Here is a 13,816-nt window from a genome sequence, read left to right on the forward strand (position 1 = left end):
ATTAGCAATAAGTTTCTTGCATAGAATCTCTAAACAATATTTAATGACTACTTTAAAGTCAGTTTTATTATGCAATTAATTTTAATCAATAAAAATGAGATGAACTAATTAAAACTGAACATGCGGTAGAAAGTCTCTCAACATCTCTCAAAACAGGTACTCTCTTTGCTTTTCTACCTTCTCTTTTTTTGCTTTTGATTTTTTTGTTATTATTTAAGTGTGAGAAATCTTTAAAGAAACCATCACTGCTGATGGCCTAAGGGTTGTGGACAGACTTGTAAATATGTGATAAGATGATTATGCCAACACCGAAAGTATTTCCGGACGGATTAATCTTGCAGACAGCATTTGAAATACTAGATTCTCTTGTAAGAGAATATTGATATTACCATTCAGATTGTCTTTTAATATTTATCTTTCATCTTCATTCTTTTGACAATATAGTACGGCCAAAAAGATTGTCCACATATCTTGGATACAAGCAGTAATTTTTAAGCTTACCATAAACCATTACGTTTCTGGGGTATACTCCATTCTAAGCAGTAAAGAAGCTAAGGATGACGATCAAGTTCTTGAGAACACAAATGCCACAAGACCAGCTACTACTACTGTCTGCTGGATTCCTCATAATCAAAAGTTCCAAAAAACCCTTCATCTTTGTATTCCTTGATTCCTACATGATTAACTTAAAACAAGACAACAAAATCACAATACAAAGCTTCGAAGGCAGGGAATAGTAAAATACTATAAACAGCCATCTCTTGTTTAATTCGAAGAGTCCTATCTCTCTCCATTACTGCCCCATACAACCAAACTATGACTCTTTTCCTTCTAGCAAGATAAAAACATTACTTGATGATAATATAAGACTAAGCTACTCTTTTCTATTTAATAAGTTTTAACCAGCTTTTCTTCAAACAAGTCGTCCAAGTTGAAAAACAGTCGATACAATACATAACATCAGTAATGAATACATATGTGATTCATCCTTTGCTAAAATATTCCCCTAAGCCCCATATAGCATCACTGATCACAACGGTTGTTCTTTCACACTGAGCGGATATATGACAAAGCTAAACTGAGTTTCATTCCTAACAGAAACTACAACTTCATGAAACAGTTCGACCATAACAAATAGATGAAATGTAAAGATTCTTGCTCCACTTTTCCTGCAGAGAAAATATAAAGGACTACAAAGTTAAACCACCAGGAAGGTGGAAAGACAAATAACAACACGAAAGAAAATAAGAGGGCAAGCCGGCACACAGACCTTGACATGATTACTAGGAAAAGCAGAGGTTCTAAGAGTCTCCTGTGTCTCGTCGGTAGGCTTCCTCCTAGGCACACTGAGAACAAAGGCAGCCTGATCCCAAGTTGCAGCAATTGATGTAATTCGGTAGCCATTATCCCATCGACGATGTATACCTTCACTAGGGTATAGAAAATCTAGTTCTACTACCTGCATCACAACAAACAAACGACAAACACATATTATCATATGATGTAACAATTCCAAGTGCTGCATGATTATATTCCGAAAAAAAAAGAAACTTTTACAAGACCTGGTCTGAAAAAGCAGCTCCACGGGACATTACAATCCCCCATTTGCTTCCAGCAGTTGCCGTTGATGTAACGTAAAATCCTTCCCTCCACTTTTTGTTTATCCACTTGAAGGGAAATGAATCGCTGACTTTGTAGGACTGCTGTAAATACGGGGTCCCTGAATACAAAGGACGAAAGGTGTGAGAACTGACACGAAACGGAAACAGCTGTTATGCCAGCATTCAAAAAACAGAACATTACCCTTGGACATAACCACAAATGAGCTCCCATTGTCTGCTCCTGCTACTGCCGTAATATAATAATTCTTTTCCCATTGTTCCATAATCCATTCCTACAACAAAATGCACAAGTTGGAGAATGTCGCAAATGGAAGTGACATGAAAAAATTGGAATGAGAAGAATGAATGATTCTACCTTGTGGAGAAAGCTCGGTGAAAGCTGATAGACTTGAGCCGTACAGCCAGTTCCTGCATCCATGATTACAGCCCAGAGATTCGAGCAAGAAGCCACACTGCTAATTAATAGCCCATCGTCGTTTCCTTTCTCAATGTGCTGTGGAAGCCTTATATCAGCAACGTTATAATGATATCTGCCCAAAGATAAAAGACAAGTCAGCTGCAACAGTTCAAGAACTATCAAGTAATATAATCCAAGATGGTACCTTTGCTTCATTGGTCTGTGAGCACTGTAAATGCTGATCCATTGTGTAGCTGGCATTCCCAACCTGACCTTCTTTGTTGGTTGTTCGTCCTCCTCCTCATCCATTGTCAACCTCCCTCTCTTTTGACCCACTTGATGAATGAGCTTCACACCAGAAGCAAAAACAAACAAGCTTTAGGCAGCAGAATCTGGGATAAGCATGTCATAGAGTAGATCACACTAAACCACCTTCTGAGCACCATCAGTATTTATTGGCCTAATATCTGGGTTTGGGCCGACTACTCCATCGAAAAGGGAAATATGCTTAGCGTAGTCAGGCTCCTCGTCAAACTTCAAATTGACCACATACTCAACAAACTGACGAAAAGGTTGGGGGCAGAAGCAACAAAGAGTTTCTGGGGAAGTAGCCATCTTCTTTTTGCAAACAAGGAAGCCTTTGTTCTCTCCCTAAAACAAGAAAATAAATATAAAAGGAAAGAAAGATGCAAAGAAATAAAATCAATAACCTTTTAGAGTCCCCAACCTGGTAACCTTGCCATGGAAGCCGGCCTCGAAGAAGGAAAACAAGAGTGTAAGCAAGAGATTCCAGGTCATCCCTCCGACTACAAGTTCTCCCAAGGTGAGCATGTACGCTAGCATAACGTACTGTTCCTCTGAGAATGCAAAAAGCCAACACATTAATAAGAGGTATAACTGAAGTCCTAATAAGATTCAATCTAACTTACCTAAAAACATCAGGACGCTGGTCATATTCAACATGTTGTCCACTGGCATTATCACGCCATTTGATTGCTGCAAGATTAAAGTATTGGATAAGAAACACAATGACGACAAACAAAGAACACCGAAATGTACCTAAGCCGAGGTCTACGAGGAAAAGTTTTTTCTCTTCAGGAGTTCCAGGAGGCCCAAGCAGAAAATTCTCTGGTTTTACATCACCATGCACATATCTGCCAGAAACAGGAGTAACTGGTTAAAGAAACAGAGTTGCCACCAAATTAAGCAATAGTTAAAAAAAAAAAGAAAATTACCCCTTAGAATGCATCTTTTCTAAAATGGATATTGCCTCAATGGCAATGCATGCAACCATCTCTGTTGACATCCTGAGTACCAATATAAAAAGGGGTCAACAAAATCTTCAGATGGTACAATATAAAATAGAATACTAACGCTTGAGAGGTACTATTCCGAACATCCCATAAGCTAGGCCCTAGAATATCCATAACCTGTATGAAAGATTTAAAAAAAATCTGAAATTAGTTAAACCGCAAGTAGATACGAACCAAATGTGAGTTTATTCAAAACTAGCTAAAAGTCAACATACCATCACGTAAAAATCACCTTGCCGACCTTTAAAATGAACTCGGGGCACACCATGACTGCCACCAAGTGCACTGAACAACAAAACAGATGATATTAGAAATCATATTTTTTTTATAAACCAAGAATTCAAACAGAGGCAGAAGAATCCGCACTTGTAAACTTGCCACTCATACGGTGGCCCATGGTTACATCCTTTGCTGCTTGTATGCTCAAACTTCAAAGCCACCTGCAAAAGAAGAAGACAGAGCAATATGAAGGCAAACAAACGAAGATGGTATATTTGGAAACACAAATCAACAAACCTCCATAGCACCGGGGCCAAATCTAGAGTTAACAGTGGCCGAGCCCATCTTTGTACCAACATAAACTTGACCAAAACCTCCTTTGCCTAGTTTTCTATCTAGTTTGTACATTGGGGAACCACCAACTTGCACCTGCAAAAACAGGAGTGGAATTGAATCCCCAAAGTTAACAGCTTTCTCCTGATCAATGACAATGCAAGAGATAAGGAACCAAAGAAGAAGAAAAAGCAAAGCTGAGACCTTTTCAGGAAGAGGAGGGGTGTTTCCTCCTTCATCGTCAGGCAAAGGTGCTTGACCACCACTCTCGAATTCATCCATCTCTTCTCTCAAACCCCTAACTTGTTCTCTTCCCTCTGTGTCCCTCCACCAACGGCGTCCTTTCACTTACGCAACTCTGTTTCTCCTCAAAGCAATTGGCTTTTCGTTGCCCCGCTCGCTGCGCTGCTCAGGCATCGTACTACGTGTTGTCGTCCAAGTCAGTGAGAAAGAAAAGAAATGAGCTTCCAGAAACATCGAGGGCTAATAATCTTTGTTCTAAGTAAAAAGTGGAAATTGAGATACCAAAGGGTTACGAAAAAAACTCGGAAATTAATTAGGGAGCACTGGGATCTAATTTTTGTATTTTTATTATAGAGAGAATGTGTGTAATATATCCAAACAAGGTTCAAATTAGCTATTCTTCATGGGTTTAGATATGGTGAAAAGCACTATCCTTTAAGACAAGGATTAACTGATTTGCTTCTCCTTTACGAAAGAAGAATCAGCGTTTGTAGGACGCGCGTGTGTAAGAGCTCAGAGAAAGAGAGATTTGGTTGAGGCGTCTGCAGAGGAGTTCTGCAGACTAGGTCTGACACAAGGAGGTGCAAGAAGCGATGATCTGCTGAGTAAAAAAGGGAATCATCCTCATTATGATGACAATTGTTTCGGTAAGCTTGGTTGCGTATTGGATACTGGAATTGGTACTAGGGTTTATAGAGTATAATATATATCCTTAGCGGGATGTGAGGGATTGGTGAGAAAGGTGAAGAGAAAACTGTGACTGAAAGTTTGGTGGTTAGCAACTCGTTTGACAGTGTTCATTATCTCTTAGAAGAAAGGTATAAGAATTTCTGATAAAGTTTCATCAAATATATTTTTCGTTTTTTATTTTGTAGACGAAAAATAACTAGGTTAGGCTGAAACTTGATATGTGAAGGTGATACGATTTATGTATTAAGTTTTTGGATATTGTTTTTTTTGGTGCAGGGAATGACTAGCTTGTTCAAGTTTCAAGCAATGGAGTATTTTGTCAGATTTGTCGTTGGTGACTGGAGCAGACTTGCTCATGGGACATGGAAATTCAACATTGATCGCACAGAAGTGAAATACAATGTGTTGCTGAAGGAGAATGAGACATACGACGCCTTGGTGGAGAAGGTTAGGGGCAAATGTCGTTATTCCCTTCTGAGCATGTCGCCTTGACCTATGACTTCCCGAAGAGGATGAAGATCCCATGAGACTACACCACACCGCCTGTGGACAAACTTGAAGACGGGGATGTGGAGCTCTTCATGGCAGTGAGGATGGACTTTGTTAATTTGACGATGTGCGTGTCTTTCGGTAACGAGGATGTTGGTCGCTAGCGGACAATGCGTGGAGAGGAGTTCAGACTGACAGAAGACCGGACAGATGTAGTTCCGCTTAAGCCAATCCCTTGGAGAGGTATGTTGCACCTCAATAGATGATGTTGACCGTTAACAGTTATATTTAAAGGCTAACTTGATTGATACTCCGCACAGGTTTCCCTGCGGGAGGGTATCTGCAAGTTAGTGAAGAAAAGTTGATGACCATCTGCAGCAGGGAGCAGACTGATGAAATCTGAAGGAATGTTGTGCATCTGACAAGGAGTGAGATTACCCAACCACTAAAAGACATTGATGTTATCACTTCAGAGAGCGATTATTCAGATGAAATGGATGTTTTCACACCAAATGCTGATGGTATTATAAGGCTGTAGAAAGTGGCAACAAAACAACCGGATGGCGCAAACCTGACCTTGGCCATAGATATTTAGTAGATGAATTGCCTTTATTCAATGCGTCTCTGTCTCTGGGAAAACCACTTTAACTTAACTGATAAAATAAAGGTGTCATCGTTAACGTGTTTCGTAGTTGCTACTGATCATGTTCTTGGCGGAGGTAGGGGATCCTCTAACAAAATAAAATGAAAAGTGTCTGAGCCAGCAATTCAGCGGGGTCAATTCTTGGACTTTCAGATTGGTTCAGGTTCTGGGAATGCAAACATTGATGGGGGCAATGGACAACAAGAAAGAAGTCAATGAGGCTAATGATTTTGATATACTAGTAAATGCGGTATAAAACGATAAATAAACAACCCAACATTGTGTGTGATAGATAAGTGCAACAACTAGCGTAAGTTCATGGGCATAACTTTAACAAGACAGTTAGTCAGTAAGGTCTGCGTAGAATTTCAGAGCCAACTGCTTAGCGGCTTCCGGGAGAACACGAGTAGTAAAGGCCTTACAACCATCGACACTGGCTGATGTGTGAGCTTCAATCAATAGCACAGTCGTGACTAATGCATCGGTCTGGCATGTGCGTAATTTGGGGGATTCCCTTACACCTGGATAGAACGAATGCCATCACACCTGCATTGCCTTCATAGTAGTCAGCTGATTTGAGGACAAATGAGATAAGGTTAGCAATTGGGTTATGCATTTTGGTTCTACAATTAACTACAAATTTGATTCATGATTCTTAAGTATTTTCTCGTTTATCATTTTAATCCATAAATTTTTTATATTTCATAAATATTTCAAATTTGTTTTTATAAATTCAAGTTTTACAAATAAAATAAAATAAAAACTAAAATAAGATTTAAAATATTTTTAAACTAAAATTAGACATAATTATTTAAATATTACAACAACATTAATAGTCTGGTGAATTATTTCGGAATCTCCAAAATATTTTCCAAACAAATTTTGTGTAACCAAAGATAGATCATTACAGAAATAATTTATGGAATAATGTAGTATTTTACATGTAGTATTTTGATTATGTATTTTGATTTATAATTTTATATTTTAGTCTAGGATCTTATTAATTAATATTTTGTAGTATTTTTATATATGCTCTAGTTATTTATAAGTTTTTAATGGATTTACATTAATTATGATAAATATAAGAACCATATTGTGAAATATAAATAATTTTGAAGTTACATTTAAAGTTTTGTTTTTGGAATGTAACACCTTGAAACTTTAAATATAGAATTTTGCAAACTTCAAAATATATAGTATTTTTTGGAGACGCTCTAAGAAATTAATATATCATATTTGAATATGTCATTTCATAAAAATAGATTATAGAGAAATACTCTACGATACCATTAAAAAGTTTTAATCACAAAAATAGGTTTCAAAAGTCAAAATAACCAAAATAATTTCATTAAAAAGATAAATACATTTTTGCCATAGGCTTAAATAATCTAGATTAGATTTGGAGGGCTTTGATTTTCTTTAAAAAAAAATTAAGATGTAAAATTTAAAATACTAATTTTAATAATATTTTTATAAACAAATTTTGGATTTCAAATTTATAAAAAAAAAAAATTGAAGAAAATGTTTGAAAAAAACATTATTAAGAAAAAAGTTTCGTATATTGAATATTTTTATTTTGAAATAAAATAATTATTTATAATGGAGAATGACTTGATTCAAATTGGCGATGAAAATAGACTCAAAGATATTTCTCTGGACACCAATTTCGTATTTTAATTCCATCTAGAAGGTCTCATTTGATTGGAAAACTTTTGACTTTCGATTCTGTCTCAAGAATGTAATGTGTTCATACATTGATTCTTCTTCAAGTATGATTGATCTATATCATTTTCTCCTGCTTCTTAAATCTCGAAAAATAATTTGGAATATTGATGACATTCCTCTTTAGGTGTCTATCATTAGTGTGTTATTTGTTGTCTCGTTAACCTTAACATGGAAAACCCAATGGGACAAAAACCATGATAAGGAAAAAGAGTACAACTACGAACATCATCATATTTTCCCCCTGGAAGCATCATATTCGGGAGATGTATTCTCATCATATATATATATATATATATATCATCCTTTTAGGAATGGATATAAACATATTCTCATTGAATAAACTCGTTCGATTTTCAAATAATCTCTTAGACCATTAGGCTTATAGTCCATAGCCTCTCTTTCATACAAAATGTCATATCTTGTTCTATTTGGAATTCATGCACAAATTTCCTTTTATAGACAATTTTCTAAACATTCATATTATGCATAATTATACATACGAGTTGTTCTTTTGCTTCTTGTGAAGTTTACAAGTATGACTATCCTTCTTGTCATATGAAATCACATCTTTCCATCATGAAAAAGATAAGTAAATTTTCAATATCATGGTACTTCGTGACCAAGAATTATTTCTTTCTTTTATATGTTCAATATACTCGCGCAGTAATGTTTTCGAGAACTAGCATTTACTGCTTCTAGCAGTCCAAATCCTTATGGGGTTTACTGCTTCTTGCAGTTTATACCTTTTGGATCATTGATATAATTGTCATTTCCAGTGGCTTTCAATTCTTGCCAGATTAAAGAAACTAGAAAGTTGATGCTTCCACCACATGATGATGTGTTTCTTATAACTATTTCGGGTCTTTGTGAGAACTCTTGTGCAACTACTATTTTGCATCTCACAACTTTTCATCATCTCATTCATTCTTTCACATAAATACCCATTTATGTGCCACTGGTTTTGCACTATTAGGTGTATGGACTATCGGTCTGAATTCTCTTCTCTTTGCAAGAGATTTAATCCTTCATCTATTGCTTATTTCCATTTTGGCCTATCATTTTCTTTGTGTACACTTTCCAATAGATGGTTTATGATCCTCATTCTCATCAACTGCTACATTGCATGCATAAGTATTCACGACGTCGATTTGATATCGGTTCATATTGTTCCAGACATGACATAACTATTTGAGCTTTATGTTTTCTTAGGTACCTGAATTCCTTCTTGTCATGTTTTCTATCTCTTTTCGAGATCCTTAATATTCATTCCTCGATTCTGTCATTCTCATTCATGCTCTTTTTATTTTCCGAGGATTATTTCATTTGGAACCGATAGGTCCTTCACGCTTCAGGCGCTCTTTAGACTCATTAGCAGTTTGATATTGTCCTTCTGGGACATCCAATTTAACTGGAGCATCTATAGCTGGTACTTGTGACTTAATCACTTTCTTATGGTCAGTAAATGAGTCTGACAACTCATATGTTAATCTTTATAATAAAATTATCTTCATACATTCATTTTGGACTTTTATTCACGCTATTTAGTCTGAGGATTAATGATAATTCATTTCAACTCATTCATCCTCCAGCTGTTTATTTTCTCTCCTTAATGTTGGATAGACTAACTTTTGAGTCTTTAAATAAGTATTATATCAACGGAGATTATATCCAACATATTCATAACCTCTTTTCAGGTCCCATCTTTTATAGTGTGGTGGAGCAACTACAACTTTTCTACATTTTCTAGATGGGAATCTTTGGTTCCTGACCCAAAACCAATTATTGGTGAGAGTTTTTAATTATTGTTTGGCATTATGCAAATCAATACTGCTGCATCTTAAATATGAACATTAGCTACAAGATGTTCATCATGTTTCCACACATGCATAAAATAATCATCAAAGGCTTGTTATTTTACCAGTATTACCAATTAGCCTTGCAAACATCAGGTTGCGGATCTATGACAAGGATACATACGACCTTCTTGTCGATGAATATGGTGGATGATCAGTCCACCAGTGGGTGATCAAGCCCACAAACAGCTCTTTGTATAAATAGAATCCAAATTTTTTTGACTGGTGAAAACTGTATTCTTATATTGCCTTGTAAGCAAGCAGCATATCGCAGATCATATGTAAGAACCTTCTCGTTCTTCAACGAATATCCATATGATTATCTTTCACATTATTACTAAACCGGGATGGCATAACCGGTTTGCCAAACATTACACTTTCGGTAAACTTTTGGTTTACTATTTCATTTATCTTCATTTTCAAATCATTGTGTAGTACAATACATTAAGAAGATGTAGGCACTTTCTTGATTATACTTTTTAAGAAATATTTCTGATTAAAAATGAATTTAACATTTCTTTCGCTTAATGTCTCAGATTTATATGGATTTAGTTTAAGAAGGATTCATCAATCTCAGCTTAGTAAAACATAATCTTCTAGATGTTTCACTTGATATAAAATGTGAGATTCTTTAACTCTTCCCCTCGAGATGATACTACTACAGGTTTATCAATCTCGAATGCATCTCATTTTTGAATCAACAATATACCCTATTCGGGTTATGTATTCTTTCATAGATCCTTCTTACTTTGAGACTTAGGAGAATGTAAATCATTAAAGATTTCAAATCACTTTTTTTTATGTGTAGTGATATTTATGCACTCTTCTGGAGCATTCATATATATCATCTTCTTAAATATTTTATAAGTTCTATATTACATTGTATTGTACTCACATTAGTTTTCTTTCATCTTTAGATGATTGAATATCTTTTCTTAATTACCATCTTTATTTTCTCAACTCCAAGTGAGAGTATGTGCTCTAAAAGAAACACTTTAGATCTTAACCTTATTTATATCCACATTCACGTATACAACGACTTTTATGTTCATTTTCTTGAACAATACTATTTGTGTGGATTTTTTTTCTTAGTATAAAGTTATATTCTCTTCAAGAGAAAGATCATAATCGTGATTTATCATCTTACATCAATAACTCATTATTTTTCTTAGTCTCAAGAAGACAAGATATAGTTATAAACTTTTTTGTACTCTCTTTTTTCTTGTGTCTTATGGACAACATTACTCATGTGAAAATTAAAAAATTTCAATATACATGCATCATTACAAATTTCTCCGAGAAATTTTAATGTTAAACTTAACATCCAACATAGTTGGCTTTAATTACAGAATTTAAGTCTTGTATTCTTTAGATGCAAAATATAATGAGCTTTAGATAATCACATTAAGGTGATGATACTTTCTTCGGATTGTTTTCCAAAATTTATGGATCTTATAAGATCAAGCTTTGAACTTAAAACTTTCGTGTATATATAATGGTAATAAAATATAATAATTAATACTATCAATAGATATGTATTATCGAAAACATTTTATTATATAAAGAAATAAACAATACTCATATAACAATTATTTCATTCACTAACTTTATTAGCATACCATTAATATCTTTCTGCTATCTACTTATCAATCAATAAATGTATTAAAAACTATACATTGTCACAACCATTTTATTAAATATATTAAATAATATTCCTATAAACATCATCCAATTTATTAGTTATTTACTATCATGCTACTAAAACAAGATTCTTTTTACGAGTCAATCAATTCTCCGCACAATATCTTAGTCACCTATACCAATCTTTTATATAAATTATTTTATCTTCTCAAGTAAGTGATTATGTATCAACTTAAAATATAGAAGACAAATGGTACTTATCTCTGTTAGAAGAATTACAGTCGGAGACAAGGCGTTGATTAGAATCTCATGCAAATTCCCATCTTAAGAATATACTAGATTTTTACCCGCACGCCCGTGCGGATGTTTTCTTTAGCTTTGATATTTGTCTAATTTTTTTTTTATTTGATTGAACGTAAAACACTTCTATATTTGTTTATATGTATTTTTAAACACAACAATTTAATAGGAGAGATCCATAGTAATTTATCATGTCTTCATTAGTCAGTAGTGCTAACTGATAATATATATATATATATATATATACACATATATATATATTTTTCGTATAGAAGCAATAGTGTAAATATGCATGAAATTACACATTTATAAATATTTTTTATTTTACATTATAATGTGACAGTTGGTGATATTAATTTATTATTTACATGTATTTTGTATTTTAAACATTTTTAGTTCTTGGTAACAAATAATTAGGTATTGGATGCTATTTTACGATAAATCCCATAAATTAAAAACATTTTTAATTCACATAATTTTTTTATGATAAAATGTTTCACATTATTTTAAAATATTTAAAAGTATATCATATTTGATTAGTTAAACTTTTACTATTTTGTAATATAACATTTGTTTTTCTATTATGAAGTTTTTTTAAATAAAAAGAATATTCATGTTTTAAATATTTTATTAATTGAAAGATTGATATATTTTCCGTTTATGTGATAGTATATATGAAAATCATATTCTGGTTGCTCATTTTCTATATTCATTTTCCGAATATTTAATTTTTTAATCTAATATATGGACTCAAGAGTCAAAAATATAGATTGTATTCAAAAGATTTGATATTTTTTTAGTTAATATGATAGCAATAAATTAGGGATACATTAAGTTAAGTAAGTTTGAATTTCATTATGGGCAATTCTCTCAGATAACCCTTTTTAAATTTTTGTCAGAAAATAGCCCCCAAGAAAATGACCAAAATAATCCTTTTTATTTTGAAAATTTTAATATTTATTTTTTATTTTTTAAAATTTGAAACTTTATCCCCAAACCCAATCCCTTAACTCTAAACCCTAAGTCTAGATTAGTTAAACCTAGATAAAATACATTTTTACGTTTTAATAAAACTTATTTTGGTCATTTCTATATTGAAGGCTATTTTTGTGATGAAAATTTATCTTTCATTATTGGTATTATGAATATTTTAAAAATCTAATTAAGATAGAGTGCATCCAAAATCGTAATTAATATGCATAATGTATATGTCAAACCATTTCTAATTTACGTAAATTGTAATCAATTTTCAAAAAGTGTGTTATTATAAGAATATTTCGGATAGTAATAGGCATTCAGGTTTGGTTAGGGTTTATTTGGGTTTTGGGTTTTCGGAATTAAATATTTCACCGCCATTCGGGTATTTATAAACTTTTGTTCGGGTTCAGTTTGGATCTTTGCGGATTTGATTTGGATTCGAATATCTCGTTTAAATTATTTAAAAAAAATTAAAATTCATATATACTTTAAACTTCAAAATGTAAAAATAAAAATAATATATAACATATAAATTAAAAATACCTAACTTAACAGAAAAATTGGTTTGACTTGAATATTTGAATGCAAAATCAATAGATATTTTAATTATTTTTGGTGTTTTGAGTATTGTTTAGCAATTTTAAATATTTAATTTTGATTATTTACATATATTTTCAAGTAGTTTAGAAAACATCAAAATATATTATATATTTTGGATATTTATCGATATTAAATCTAAAACTAATTAATATATTTCAATATATAAATCTTATTCAGATATATTCGAATACTCGAAATATTTTGGTTCAAGTCTGGTTCGGTTCTGATTCTTTAGATACCTATATTTTATACTCGTTCAGATATTTAACCAATTCGGGTTTAGTACTATTTTTTCGGATCGGATTCAGTTACGTTTTTTGTATTCATGTTTTTTCCATCCCTAATTTTGGAAATCAATTTTTAAGATTTTGTGTATAGAAAAATCATTAAGTATGTTTAATATTAAGAAGGTGGTTATAAGTAAAAAACAATATTGTTTGTTATAACTACACATGTATTTGAAATAAGGTGTGGTATGTGCTGGTTTGTCGTAGGTTAAATGGAGTATTTGTTTAGGTACGTGCCGGTCTAATTTAATAAATTAGTTAGTCTACCAAACATGATGCTTTTGCGTTTTTTTTACAGGAAATGAATGAATTAAGGAAAGTATAAAACTACGGTGTTTTGATCAGTGGCATATGATTGTAATTATTGAGGAAAACTTAGGGCGAAGATTTATTTGTACTTCATTTTTAATAAATTAGATGTATAAGTATAATCCTGGAATATGAAGACTTTAGCTCATGAAAACATGGCTATATTTGTTAGTA

At 32.9% G+C, this 13,816-nt stretch overlaps 1 protein-coding gene across 2 annotated transcripts; it reads right to left on the reverse strand.

Annotated features, from left to right (window-relative positions):
• Positions 1 to 383: 383 nt before the first annotated feature.
• LOC106397522 (casein kinase 1-like protein HD16) lies at positions 384 to 4,408 on the reverse strand. 2 transcript variants are annotated; one of them, XM_013838115.3, is made up of 16 exons: positions 4,089 to 4,408; positions 3,849 to 3,980; positions 3,699 to 3,772; positions 3,548 to 3,617; positions 3,394 to 3,449; positions 3,255 to 3,326; positions 3,079 to 3,173; positions 2,949 to 3,015; positions 2,747 to 2,876; positions 2,452 to 2,670; positions 2,225 to 2,367; positions 1,978 to 2,152; positions 1,804 to 1,894; positions 1,563 to 1,720; positions 1,271 to 1,459; positions 384 to 1,169 (listed from the first exon to the last, which is right to left on the reverse strand). In XM_013838115.3, exons 1-16 carry the CDS (start codon positions 4,164 to 4,166, stop codon positions 1,110 to 1,112), a joined length of 1,809 nt encoding a protein of 602 aa, XP_013693569.1. In that variant the 5' UTR covers positions 4,167 to 4,408; the 3' UTR covers positions 384 to 1,109. The 2 variants fall into 2 exon arrangements, with proteins under 2 accessions (XP_013693569.1, XP_013693568.1); XM_013838114.3 differs by lacking the exon at positions 384 to 1,169 and having other exon boundaries at positions 1,176 to 1,459.
• Between the last annotated feature and the right edge of the window lie 9,408 nt (positions 4,409 to 13,816).

The sequence above is a fragment of the Brassica napus genome, chromosome C3, assembly GCF_020379485.1.
Source record: "Brassica napus cultivar Da-Ae chromosome C3, Da-Ae, whole genome shotgun sequence".
In the NCBI taxonomy this organism is placed as follows: Eukaryota; Viridiplantae; Streptophyta; class Magnoliopsida; order Brassicales; family Brassicaceae; genus Brassica; species Brassica napus.